Below are 13,617 nucleotides of genomic sequence, written 5' to 3' on the forward strand. Positions count from 1 at the left end.
TGGCCAGTAGACAGACAGAGTAGAGATTGGCCAGTAGAGACAGAGTAGAGATTGGCCAGTAGAGACAGACAGAGTAGAGATTGGCCAGTAGAGACAGACAGAGTAGAGATTGGCCAGTAGAGACAGACAGAGTAGAGATTGGCCAGTAGAGACAGACAGAGTAGAGATTGGCCAGTAGAGACAGACAGAGTAGAGATTGGCCAGTAGAGACAGACAGAGTAGAGATTGGCCAGTAGAGATTGGCCAGTAGAGACAGACAGAGTAGAGATTGGCCAGTAGAGACAGACAGAGTAGAGATTGGCCAGTAGAGACAGACAGAGTAGAGATTGGCCAGTAGAGACAGACAGAGTAGAGATTGGCCAGTAGAGACAGACAGAGTAGAGATTGGCCAGTAGAGATTGGCCAGTAGAGACAGACAAAGTAGAGATTGGCCAGTAGAGACAGACAGAGTAGACAGACATAGGAAGTGTAGGGAAGGACATCTCTGAGCCATATTATGCCTGTCTCTATGCACTGTAGAGGTGTCCAGTGTTTCCTCAGGAATCCCCTGGGTGGGTTAACTCAGTGGGGGTCAGCTCAGATAGCATATGAACTGTACAGGTCATTGGGGCTGAAATGGATTTTGGGGAATCCCATCCTGCTGACCAACAGATTCCTGCTCCTTCATCCTGGACCCCTTCTACAGCCCAGGAGGTGTCTACCAGATAAACAACAGCCGGCTCTGGTCCATCGGGCCCCGCCACCCTTCTGTCCTCCAGGGGTATTTTAAACCACTCGAGGCGAAAGAATGGCCAGACCTCCCCAGCTGTTTGACCAGCTGTCAGTATAGGCAGCTCTATGGTGAGAAACATCTCGGTTCTCAAGGCAAAAACCCTGTTCTACCCAGGAGTACGAGTACAGGACAGAACAAGGCTGCTTCTGACTGTACTACCCAGGAGTACGAGTACAGGACAGAACAAGGCTGCTTCCGACTGTACTACCCAGGAGTACGAGTACAGGACATAACAAGGCTGCTTCTGACTGTACTACCCAGGAGTACGAGTACAGGACAGAACAAGGCTGCTTCTGACTGTACTACCCAGGAGTACGAGTACAGGACAGAACAAGGCTGCTTCTGACTGTTTTACCCAGGAGTACGAGTACAGGACAGAACAAGGCTGCTTCTGACTGTACTACCCAGGAGTACGAGTACAGGACAGAACAAGGCTGCTTCTGACTGTTCTACCCAGGAGTACGAGTACAGGACAGAACAAGGCTGCTTCTGACTGTTTTACCCAGGAGTACGAGTACAGGACAGAACAAGGCTGCTTCTGACTGTTCTACCCAGGAGTACGAGTACAGGACAGAACAAGGCTGCTTCCGACTGTACTACCCAGGAGTACGAGTACAGGACAGAACAAGGCTGCTTCCGACTGTACTACCCAGGAGTACGAGTACAGGACAGAACAAGGCTGCTTCTGACTGTTCTACCCAGGAGTACGAGTACAGGACAGAACAAGGCTGCTTCTGACTGTTCTACCCAGGAGTACGAGTACAGGACAGAACAAGGCTGCTTCCGACTGTTCAACAACAGATGCCCGGAGCTGACACAGTCGTAGTCCATGTGGGGTCAAATGACATCAGGAGGGCTAGGAACATTTAAAACATTTATTTTAAAGAACTGATTCTAGCACCGGGGTGGCTGGGTAGCCTAGTGGTTAGAGTGTTGGACTAGTAACAGAAAGGTTGCAAGTTCAGATCCCCGAGCTGACAAGGTAAAAATCTGTTGTTCTGCCCCTGAACAAGGCAGTTAACCCCACTGTTCCTAGTCCGTCATTGAAAATAAGAATTTGCTCTTAACTGACTTGCCTAGTTAAAAAAAAAAAGGTTAAATAAATAAATATAAAAATTGAAAGATTCCAAAAAGCGTCCAACCATTTCAGGTCCAGTACCATCGTTGGGCCGCGGGTGTGAAAGATTCAGCAGACTGCTGGCATTACACATCTGGCTAAAAGACTACTGTAGCTCCGCTGGAGTCACTTTTATTGATAACTTTGACAAACTTCTGGAAACAGAAGATACTCTACAGGAATGACGGAGTCCATCCAAATCATCTTGGACTCTGTCCACACATTTAAAGGCTGTGTTAAGACTCCTCAATGACCCAAGACCAGCTCAATTAATCCCGACCATGATGAAGGCCTCTCTTAAATTGCATATTCAACAACTTACTTTTTTTTGTTTTAACTGAAGTTGGGATTAATAAGGCCTATTTCTTCTCAGCTACATTTATGCCTTAACTAGATTATGGGGATATTTTATATATGAATGCTTCCGCTCAGTGTTTGAGATCAATTGACACCCTTTACCATGGCACTTCGAGATGTATTTTAAACTGCAAAACCCTTACGCACCACTGCACTTTGTATACCAGGGTTGGCTGGCCTTCTCTAGTCACTCGTAGGCTCAGTCACTGGTATACTTTTATTTACAAAGCCCTTTTGGGTTTATTACCGTTTTATTTGGGCTTTTTTATTGTTCAGAAATGTGGTGGGTCGTCTCTTCGTTCGCGGGACTTTATCCTGCTAGCTGTTCCAAATGTCCGAACTGAATTTGGTAAAAGGGCTTTTATGTACTCTGCCCCATCGTCTTGGAACGCCTTACAAAATACTTGTAAACTGGAAGAACTTGTCCTGATTGGTGTTTTTAAATCACTGATGAAGGATTTAGAGGCTGATTCCCTGACCTGTCAATGTTTTTAATTTGCTGTTTTATGATTTTGTTCTTTGTTCTTGTGAATTCTATGTTTTTTTACTAGATTACTTGTAGTGATTCATGTTGTCTGTCTGTAATTTTTGTAATGACTTGGTGCTGCCTATCTTGGCCAGGACGCTCTTGAAAAAGAGATATCAAATCTCAATAAGCCCTTCCTGGTTAAATAAAGGTTAAATAAATAAAAAATAAATTAAAAGAATTGTGACAATGACTTGTCATAATGCTGCATCAAATGTACATTATCCCAGTGGTGTTGGCAGACACAATGTACAGTTGAAGTCGGAAGTTTACATACACTTAGGTTGGAGTCATTAAAACTCGTTTTTCAACCACTCCACAAATGTCTTGTTAACAAACTATAGTTTTGGCAAGTCGGTTAGGACATCTACTTTGTATATGACACAAGTAATTTTTCCAACAATTGTTTACAGACAGATTATTTCACTTATAATTCACTGTATCACAATTCCAGTGGGTCAGAAGTTTACATACACTAAGTTGACTGTGCCTTTAAACAGCTTGGAAAATTCCAGAAAATGATGTCATGGCTTTAGAAGCTTCTGATAGGCTAATTGACATGATTTAAGTCAATTGGAGGTGTACCTGTGGATGTATATGGAAAAATCAAAAGAAATCAGACTTCAGAAAACAAATTGTAGACCTCCACAAGTCTGGTTCATCCTTGGGAGCAATTTCCAAATGGCTGAAGGTACCACGTTCATCTGTACAAACAATAGTACGCAAGTATAAACACCATGGGACCACGCAGCTGTCATACCGCTCAGGAAGGAGACACATTCTGTCTCCGAGATATGAACGGACTTTGGTGCAAAAAGTGAAAATCAATCCCAGAACAACAGCAAAGGACCTTGTGAAGGTGCTGGAGGAAACAGGTACAAAAGTATCTATATCCACAGTAAAACGAGTCCTATATCGACATAACCTGAAAGGCCGCTCAGCAAGGAAGAAGCCACTGCTCCAAAACCGCCATAAAAAAGCCAGACTACGGTTTGCCACTGCACATGGGGACAAAGATCGTATTTTTTGGAGAAATGTCCTCTGGTCTGATGAAACAAAAATAGAACTGTTTGGCCATAATGACCATCGTTATGTTTGGAGGAAGAAGGGGGAGGCTTGCAAGCCGAAGAACACCATCCCAACCGTGAAGCACGGGGGTGGCAGGATCATGTTGTGGGGGTGCTTTGCTGCAGGAGGGACTGGTGCACTTCACAAAATAGATGGCATCATGAGCGAGGAAAATTATGTAGATATATTGAAGCAACATCTCAAGACATCAGTCAGGAAGTTAAAGCTTGGTCGCAAATGGGTCTTCCAAATGGACAATGACCCCAAGCATACTTCCAAAGTTGTGGCAAAATGGCTTAAGGACAACAAAGTCAAGGTATTGGAGTGGCCATCACAAAGCCCTGACCTCAATCCTTTAGAAAATTTGTGGGCAGAACTGAAAAAGTGTGTGCGAGCAAGGAGGCCTACAAACCTGACTCAGTGTGGCCCAGTCTGTTCCTCGCTCATCTTAAAACGGCACCGACCCCCACATGTGTAGGTGTGTGTCTCACCTGTAGTATGTCTGGTGTACATGTGTAGGTGTGTATCTCACCTGTAGTATGTCTGGTGTACATGTGTAGGTGTGTATCTCACCTGTAGTATGTCTGGTGTACATGTGTAGGTGTGTGTGTAGGTGTCTCACCTGTAGTATGTCTGTTTTGAGCTGTAGCTCCGTCGACGGGGCAGAGTGCATCAGACCCAGTAATGTTCCCATGTCATCATCTCCACTAGAGGACAGAACCAGCTGCTGGATGATCATCAGAGCATGTTCCCTACACTGATCATACTTCACTATGTTGTGGACACAACGCGCACCTCCAAACTCTCTGAACAGACCTGGAGGGGGGAGACAGAGAGGAGACAAGGGGGTGAGAGGAGAGAGGAGACAGAGAGGAGACGAGGGGGTGAGAGGAGACAGAGAGGAGACAGAGAGGAGACAGAGAAGAGGACGAGGGGGTGAGAGGAGAGGAGACAGAGAGGAGACGAGGGGGTGAGAGGAAAGAGTAGACAGAGAGGAGACGAGGGGGTGAGAGGAGACGAGGCGGTGAGAGGAGAGGAGACAGAGATTAAACTCTTGACTTTATTCACCTATCACACAGACTCTCCCTCACACACATCTCTATTGACTCTTCAGATGGAGAACACAAAGTCATCACTTTATAGTCTCACATCCATTACCTTTCCTTCCTCAGAGAGAGCGAGGAGAGAGAGAGAGAGAGCGAGGAGAGAGAGAGAGAGCGAGGAGAGAGAGAGAGCGAGGAGAGAGAGAGACCGAGAGAAAGTACGAGGAGAGAGGGAGAGAGGAGAGAGAGAGAGAGCGAGGAGAGAGGGAGAGAGCGAGGAGAGAGGGACAGAGGAGAGAGAGAGAGCGAGGAGAGAGGGACAGAGGAGAGAGAGAGCGCGAGGAGAGAGGGACAGAGGAGAGAGAGAGAGTGAGGAGAGAGAGAGCGAGAAGAGAGAGCGAGGAGAGAGAGAGAGCGAGGAGAGCGAGAGCAAGGAGAGAGAGAGAGAGCGAGAGAGAGAGAGCGAGGAGAGAGAGAGAGCAAGGAGAGAGAGAGAGCGAGGAGAGCGAGAGCAAGGAGAGAGAGAGAGCGAGGAGAGAGAGAGAGCGAGGAGAGAGAGAGAACAAGGAGAGAGAGAGAGAGAGGAGAGAGAGCGAGGAGAGCGAGAGCAAGGAGAGAGAGAGAGCGAGGAGAGAGAGAGAGCGAGGAGAGAGAGAGAGCAAGGAGAGAGAGAGAGAGAGAGAGAGAGAGAGAGAGAGAGAGAGAGAGGAGACTGCTGAATAAATATATGATGGACGTGACTTTGCATTTCTAAGGTAAGGAATCCATATAGGCGGCCACTCAAGATAAACGAAGAGTGTTTTTCTATCCAGTGTCACATGATACAGGAGTGACCGCAGAAGTGAAACCAGCGAGCCTGTCGGCCTGATCCCTGGAGAATACTAAACACTTCCTCTATCTAGACAGAGACAGAGAGACAGAGACAGAGAGAGAGACACAGACAGAGAGAGAGACAAAGAGAGAGAGAGACAGACAGAGACAGAGAGACACAGAGAGACACAGAGAGAGAGAGAGAGACAGACAGAGAGACAGACAGACAGAGAGAGACAGACAGAGAGAGAGAGACAGACAGAGAGAGAGAGAGAGACAGACAGAGAGAGAGAGAGAGACAGGGACAAAGCAAGAAGAGCATTCTATGCCATTAAAAGGAACATTAAATCAAATTTATAATTACAATTTGTCTGAAAATGTTCCAATCAGTTATAGAACCAATTGCTCTATATGGCAGTGAAGTATGGAGTCCACTGTCTAACAATGAATTTACCAAATGGGACAAACATCCAATCGAAAGACTGCATGCAGAGTTTTGCCAGACTGTTTTTATGTGTGTGCGGCGGTCTTGGATGGTTGAGGGGCAGCTCTTGGGGAACTGTGGGGGAGAGTCTTGGTGAAAAATTATAAAAAGAAGAACTCCAAATAAAGAATGTGGATCAGAATTGGGCCGATACCCCCCTCCTCATTAGAATAGACAAAAGAGCCATCAGATTTTACAACCATCTAAAAACAAATGACCCAAAAAACATTCCATCACACAGCTCTACAACGTCAAGAGATGAAACCAGAGAAGAGTCCCCTCAGCCAGCTGGTTCTGAGGCTCAGTTCACTAACCCAAACCAACACTCAGGACAGCACTCAGCCAGCTGGTTCTGAGGCTCAGTTCACTAACCCAAACCAACCCCATAGAGCCTCAGGACAGCACTCAGCCAGCTGGTTCTGAGGCTCAGTTCACTAACCCAAACCAACACTCAGGACAGCACTCAGCCAGCTGGTTCTGAGGCTCAGTTCACTAACCCAAACCAACACTCAGGACAGCACTCAGCCAGCTGGTTCTGAGGCTCAGTTCACTAACCCAAACCAACCCCATAGAGCCTCAGGACAGCAGTCAGCCAGCTGGTTCTGAGGCTCAGTTCACTAACCCAAACCAACACTCAGGACAGCACTCAGCCAGCTGGTTCTGAGGCTCAGTTCACTAACCCAAACCAACACTCAGGACAGCACTCAGCCAGCTGGTTCTGAGGCTCAGTTCACTAACCCAAACCAACACTCAGGACAGCACTCAGCCAGCTGGTTCTGAGGCTCAGTTCACTAACCCAAACCAACACTCAGGACAGCACTCAGCCAGCTGGTTCTGAGGCTCAGTTCACTAACCCAAACCAATCCCATAGAGCCTCAGGACAGCACTCAGCCAGCTGGTTCTGAGGCTCAGTTCACTAACCCAAACCAACACTCAGGACAGCACTCAGCCAGCTGGTTCTGAGGCTCAGTTCACTAACCCAAACCAACACTCAGGACAGCACTCAGCCAGCTGGTTCTGAGGCTCAGTTCACTAACCCAAACCAACACTCAGGACAGCACTCAGCCAGCTGGTTCTGAGGCTCAGTTCACTAACCCAAACCAATCCCATAGAGCCTCAGGACAGCAGTCAGCCAGCTGGTTCTGAGGCTCAGTTCACTAACCCAAACCAATCCCATAGAGCCTCAGGACAGCACTCAGCCAGCTGGTTCTGAGGCTCAGTTCACTAACCCAAACCAATCCCATAGAGCCTCAGGACAGCAGTCAGCCAGCTGGTTCTGAGGCTCAGTTCACTAACCCAAACCAATCCCATAGAGCCTCAGGACAGCACTCAGCCAGCTGGTTCTGAGGCTCAGTTCACTAACCCAAACCAACACTCAGGACAGCACTCAGCCAGCTGGTTCTGAGGCTCAGTTCACTAACCCAAACCAACACTCAGGACAGCACTCAGCCAGCTGGTTCTGAGGCTCAGTTCACTAACCCAAACCAACACTCAGGAGAGCACTCAGCCAGCTGGTTCTGAGGCTCAGTTCACTAACCCAAACAAACCCCATAGAGCCTCAGGACAGCAGTCAGCCAGCTGGTTCTGAGGCTCAGTTCACTAACCCAAACCAACCCCATAGAGCCTCAGGACAGCACTCAGCCAGCTGGTTCTGAGGCTCAGTTCACTAACCCAAACCAACCCAATAGAGACTCAGGACAGCACTCAGCCAGCTGGTTCTGAGGCTCAGTTCACTAACCCAAACCAATCCCATAGAGCCTCAGGACAGCACTCAGCCAGCTGGTTCTGAGGCTCAGTTCACTAACCCAAACCAATCCCATAGAGCCTCAGGACAGCAGTCAGCCAGCTGGTTCTGAGGCTCAGTTCACTAACCCAAACCAATCCCATAGAGCCTCAGGACAGCACTCAGCCAGCTGGTTCTGAGGCTCAGTTCACTAACCCAAACCAACACTCAGGACAGCACTCAGCCAGCTGGTTCTGAGGCTCAGTTCACTAACCCAAACCAACACTCAGGACAGCACTCAGCCAGCTGGTTCTGAGGCTCAGTTCACTAACCCAAACCAACACTCAGGACAGCACTCAGCCAGCTGGTTCTGAGGCTCAGTTCACTAACCCAAACAAACCCCATAGAGCCTCAGGACAGCAGTCAGCCAGCTGGTTCTGAGGCTCAGTTCACTAACCCAAACCAACCCCATAGAGCCTCAGGACAGCAGTCAGCCAGCTGGTTCTGAGGCTCAGTTCACTAACCCAAACCAACCCAATAGAGCCTCAGGACAGCCCTCAGCCAGCTGGTTCTGAGGCTCAGTTCACTAACCCAAACCAATCCCATAGAGCCTCAGGACAGCACTCAGCCAGCTGGTTCTGAGGCTCAGTTCACTAACCCAAACCAATCCCATAGAGCCTCAGGACAGCAGTCAGCCAGCTGGTTCTGAGGCTCAGTTCACTAACCCAAACCAATCCCATAGAGCCTCAGGACAGCACTCAGCCAGCTGGTTCTGAGGCTCAGTTCACTAACCCAAACCAACACTCAGGACAGCACTCAGCCAGCTGGTTCTGAGGCTCAGTTCACTAACCCAAACCAACACTCAGGACAGCACTCAGCCAGCTGGTTCTGAGGCTCAGTTCACTAACCCAAACCAACACTCAGGACAGCACTCAGCCAGCTGGTTCTGAGGCTCAGTTCACTAACCCAAACCAACACTCAGGACAGCACTCAGCCAGCTGGTTCTGAGGCTCAGTTCACTAACCCAAACCAATCCCATAGAGCCTCAGGACAGCACTCAGCCAGCTGGTTCTGAGGCTCAGTTCACTAACCCAAACCAACCCCATAGAGCCTCAGGACAGCAGTCAGCCAGCTGGTTCTGAGGCTCAGTTCACTAACCCAAACCAACCCCATAGAGCCTCAGGACAGCACTCAGCCAGCTGGTTCTGAGGCTCAGTTCACTAACCCAAACAAACCCCATAGAGCCTCAGGACAGCAGTCAGCCAGCTGGTTCTGAGGCTCAGTTCACTAACCCAAACCAATCCCATAGAGCCTCAGGACAGCACTCAGCCAGCTGGTTCTGAGGCTCAGTTCACTAACCCAAACCAACACTCAGGACAGCACTCAGCCAGCTGGTTCTGAGGCTCAGTTCACTAACCCAAACCAACACTCAGGACAGCACTCAGCCAGCTGGTTCTGAGGCTCAGTTCACTAACCCAAACCAATCCCATAGAGCCTCAGGACAGCAGTCAGCCAGCTGGTTCTGAGGCTCAGTTCACTAACCCAAACCAACCCAATAGAGCCTCAGGACAGCCCTCAGCCAGCTGGTTCTGAGGCTTCAGTTCAGTGTGTGTGGTGTGTGTGTACCTGCATTGGTGTTGGAGCCTTGTAGCAGGACAGTCAGAGTCTCCATGACCAGCCAGGCCAACTGTCTCTGTTCCTCCGCTACACTGCTGCTGCAGTCACCTAGAGATAGAGAGATGGAGGGGAGACAGAAAAGGAGAGGGGGAAGACAGAGAAGGAGGAGAGAAGGAGAGGGGGAAGTGAGAGAGAAGGAGAGTGGGGAGGAGAGAGAAGGAGAGGGGGGAGGAGAGAGAAGGAGAGGGGGAGGAGAGAGAAGGAGAGGGGGAGGAGAGAGAAGGAGAGGGGGAGGAGAGAGAAGGAGAGGGGGAGGAGAGGGAAGGAGAGGGGGAGGAGAGAGAAGGAGAGGGGGGAGGAGAGAGAAGGAGAGGGGGAGGAGAGGGAAGGAGAGGGGGAGGAGAGAGAAGGAGAGGGGGAGGAGAGAGAAGGAGAGGGGGGAGGAGAGAGAAGGAGAGGGGGAGGAGAGAGAAGGAGAGGGGGGAGGAGAGAGAAGGAGAGGGGGGAGGAGAGGGAAGGAGAGGGGGGAGGAGAGAAGGAGAGGGGAGGAGAGAGAAGGAGGAGAGAGAAGGAGAGGGGGGAGGAGAGAGAAGGAGAGGGGGAGGAGAGAGAAGGAGAGGGGGGAGGAGAGGGAAGGAGAGAAGGAGAGGGGGAGGAGAGAGAAGGAGAGGGGGAGGAGAGAGAAGGAGAGGGGGAGGAGAGGGAAGGAGGAGAGAGAAGGAGAGGGGGAGGAGAGAGAAGGAGAGGGGGAGGAGAGAGAAGGAGAGGGGGGAGGAGAGAGAAGGAGAGGGGGGAGGAGAGGGAAGGAGAGAAGGAGAGGGGGAGGAGAGAGAAGGAGAGGGGGGAGGAGAGAAGGAGAGGGGGAGGAGAGAGAAGGAGGAGAGAGAAGGAGAGGGAGGAGAGAGAAGGAGAGGGGGGAAAGCAGAAGATCATTACCCCCCAGGTGAACCCTCTGTTCCATTATCCCCAGGTGAACCCTCTGTTCCATTACCCCCCAGATGAACCCTCTGTTCCATTACCCCCCAGGTGAACCCTCTGTTCCATTATCCCCCAGGTGAACCCTCTGTTCCATTACCCCTCAGGTGAACCCTCTGTTCCATTACCCCCAGGTGAACCCTCTGTTCCATTACCCCCAGGTGAACCCTCTGTTCCATTATCCCCAGGTGAACCCTCTGTTCCATTATCCCTCAGGTGAACCCTCTGTTCCATTACCCCCCAGGTGAACCCTCTGTTCCATTATCCCCCAGGTGAACCCTCTGTTCCGTTACCCCCCAGGTGAACCCTCTGTTCCATTACCCCCCAGGTGAACCCTCTGTTCCATTATCCCCAGGTGAACCCTCTGTTCCATTATCCCTCAGGTGAACCCTCTGTTCCATTACCCCCCAGGTGAACCCTCTGTTCCATTATCCCCAGGTGAACCCTCTGTTCCATTATCCCTCAGGTGAACCCTCTGTTCCATTACCCCCCAGGTGAACCCTCTGTTCCATTAACCCCCAGGTGAACCCTCTGTTCCATTATCCCCAGGTGAACCCTCTGTTCCATTATCCCCCAGGTGAACCCTCTGTTCCATTATCCCCCAGGTGAACCCTCTGTTCCATTATCCCCCAGGTGAACCCTCTGTTCCATTATCCCCCAGGTGAACCCTCTGTTCCATTACCCCCCAGATGAACCCTCTGTTCGATTATCCCCCAGGTGAACCCTCTGTTCCATTATCCCCAGGTGAACCCTCTGTTCCATTACCCCCCAGATGAACCCTCTGTTCCATTATCCCCCAGGTGAACCCTCTGTTCCATTATCCCCCAGGTGAACCCTCTGTTCCATTATCCCCCAGGTGAACTCTCTGTTCCATTACCCCCCAGGTGAACCCTCTGTTCCATTATCCCCCAGGTGAACCCTCTGTTCCATTACCCCCCAGGTGAACCCTCTGTTCCATTACCCCCCAGGTGAACTCTCTGTTCCATTATCCCCCAGGTGAACCCTCTGTTCCATTACCCCCAGGTGAACCCTCTGTTCCATTATCCCCAGGTGAACCCTCTGTTCCATTACCCCCAGGTGAACCCTCTGTTCCATTACCCCCCAGGTGAACCCTCTGTTCCATTACCCCCCAGGTGAACCCTCTGTTCCATTATCCCCCAGGTGAACCCTCTGTTCCATTACCCCCCAGGTGAACCCTCTGTTCCATTATCCCCCAGATGAACCCTCTGTTCCATTATCCCCAGGTGAACCCTCTGTTCCATTACCCCCCAGGTGAACCCTCTGTTCCATTATCCCCAGGTGAACCCTCTGTTCCATTACCCCCAGGTGAACCCTCTGTTCCATTATCCCCAGGTGAACCCTCTGTTCCATTACCCCCAGGTGAACCCTCTGTTCCATTACCCCCAGGTGAACCCTCTATTCCATTATCCCCCAGGTGAACCCTCTGTTCCATTACCCCCCCAGGTGAACCCTCTGTTCCATTACCCCCAGGTGAACCCTCTGTTCCATTACCCCCAGGTGAACCCTCTGTTCCATTACCCCCCAGGTGAACCCTCTGTTCCATTATCCCCAGGTGAACCCTCTGTTCCATTACCCCCAGGTGAACCCTCTGTTCCATTACCCCCCAGGTGAACCCTCTGTTCCATTATCCCCAGGTGAACCCTCTGTTCCATTACCCCCAGGTGAACCCTCTGTTCCATTACCCCCCAGGTGAACCCTCTGTTCCATTATCCCCCAGGTGAACCCTCTGTTCCATTACCCCCCAGGTGAACCCTCTGTTCCATTACCCCCAGGTGAACCCTCTGTTCCATTACCCCCCAGGTGAACCCTCTGTTCCATTATCCCCCAGGTGAACCCTCTGTTCCATTACCCCCAGGTGAACCCTCTGTTCCATTACCCCCAGGTGAACCCTCTGTTCCATTATCCCTCAGGTGAACCCTCTGTTCCATTACCCCCCAGGTGAACCCTCTGTTCCGTTACCCCTCAGGTGAACCCTCTGTTCCATTACCCCCCAGGTGAACCCTCTGTTCCGTTACCCCTCAGGTGAACCCTCTGTTCCATTACCCCCCAGGTGAACCCTCTGTTCCATTACCCCCCAGGTGAACCCTCTGTTCCATTATCCCTCAGGTGAACCCTCTGTTCCATTACCCCCAGGTGAACCCTCTGTTCCATTATCCCTCAGGTGAACCCTCTGTTCCATTATCCCCCAGGTGAACCCTCTGTTCCATTACCCCCCAGGTGAACCCTCTGTTCCATTACCCCCAGGTGAACCCTCTGTTCCATTATCCCCCAGGTGAACCCTCTGTTCCATTATCCCCCAGATGAACCCTCTGTTCCATTATCCCCCAGGTGAACCCTCTGTTCCGTTACCCCCCAGGTGAACCCTCTGTTCCATTACCCCCAGGTGAACCCTCTGTTCCATTATCCCCAGGTGAACCCTCTGTTCCATTATCCCCCAGATGAACCCTCTGTTCCATTATCCCCCAGATGAACCCTCTGTTCCGTTACCCCCCAGGTGAACCCTCTGTTCCGTTACCCCCCAGGTGAACCCTCTGTTCCATTATCCCCCAGGTGAACCCTCTGTTCCATTATCCCCAGGTGAACCCTCTGTTCCATTACCCCCCAGGTGAACCCTCTGTTCCATTACCCCCCAGGTGAACCCTCTGTTCCATTACCCCCCAGGTGAACCCTCTGTTCCGTTACCCCCAGGTGAACCCTCTGTTCCATTACCCCCCAGGTGAACCCTCTGTTCCATTACCCCCAGGTGAACCCTCTGTTCCATTACCCCCCAGGTGAACCCTCTATTCCATTATCCCCCAGGTGAACCCTCTGTTCCATTATCCCCAGGTGAACCCTCTGTTCCATTACCCCCAGATGAACCCTCTGTTCCATTACCCCCCAGGTGAACCCTCTGTTCCATTATCCCCCAGGTGAACCCTCTGTTCCATTACCCCCCAGGTGAACCCTCTGTTCCATTATCCCCCAGGTGAACCCTCTGTTCCATTACCCCCAGGTGAACCCTCTGTTCCATTACCCCCCAGGTGAACCCTCTGTTCCATTACCCCCCAGGTGAACCCTCTGTTCCATTACCCCCCAGGTGAACCCTCTGTTCCATTACCCCCCAG

At 50.8% G+C, this 13,617-nt stretch overlaps 1 protein-coding gene across 8 annotated transcripts in view; it reads right to left on the reverse strand.

The window, feature by feature from the left end:
• The window catches only part of LOC106585952 (WD repeat and FYVE domain-containing protein 3), a 268,301-nt gene that overhangs the window by 135,177 nt on the left and 119,507 nt on the right, over positions 1 to 13,617 (reverse strand). For all 8 annotated transcript variants that reach the window (XM_045706795.1, XM_045706796.1, XM_045706790.1 and 5 more), the window contains exons 12-13: positions 9,527 to 9,625; positions 4,463 to 4,656 (exon numbers count right to left, since the gene is read on the reverse strand). In XM_045706795.1, the coding sequence (XP_045562751.1) occupies positions 4,463 to 4,656; positions 9,527 to 9,625 (293 nt within the window). The remainder of the gene's footprint in view (positions 1 to 4,462; positions 4,657 to 9,526; positions 9,626 to 13,617) is intronic.

The sequence above is a fragment of the Salmo salar genome, chromosome ssa24 (genome assembly GCF_905237065.1).
Source record: "Salmo salar chromosome ssa24, Ssal_v3.1, whole genome shotgun sequence".
NCBI lineage: Eukaryota > Metazoa > Chordata > Actinopteri > Salmoniformes > Salmonidae > Salmo > Salmo salar.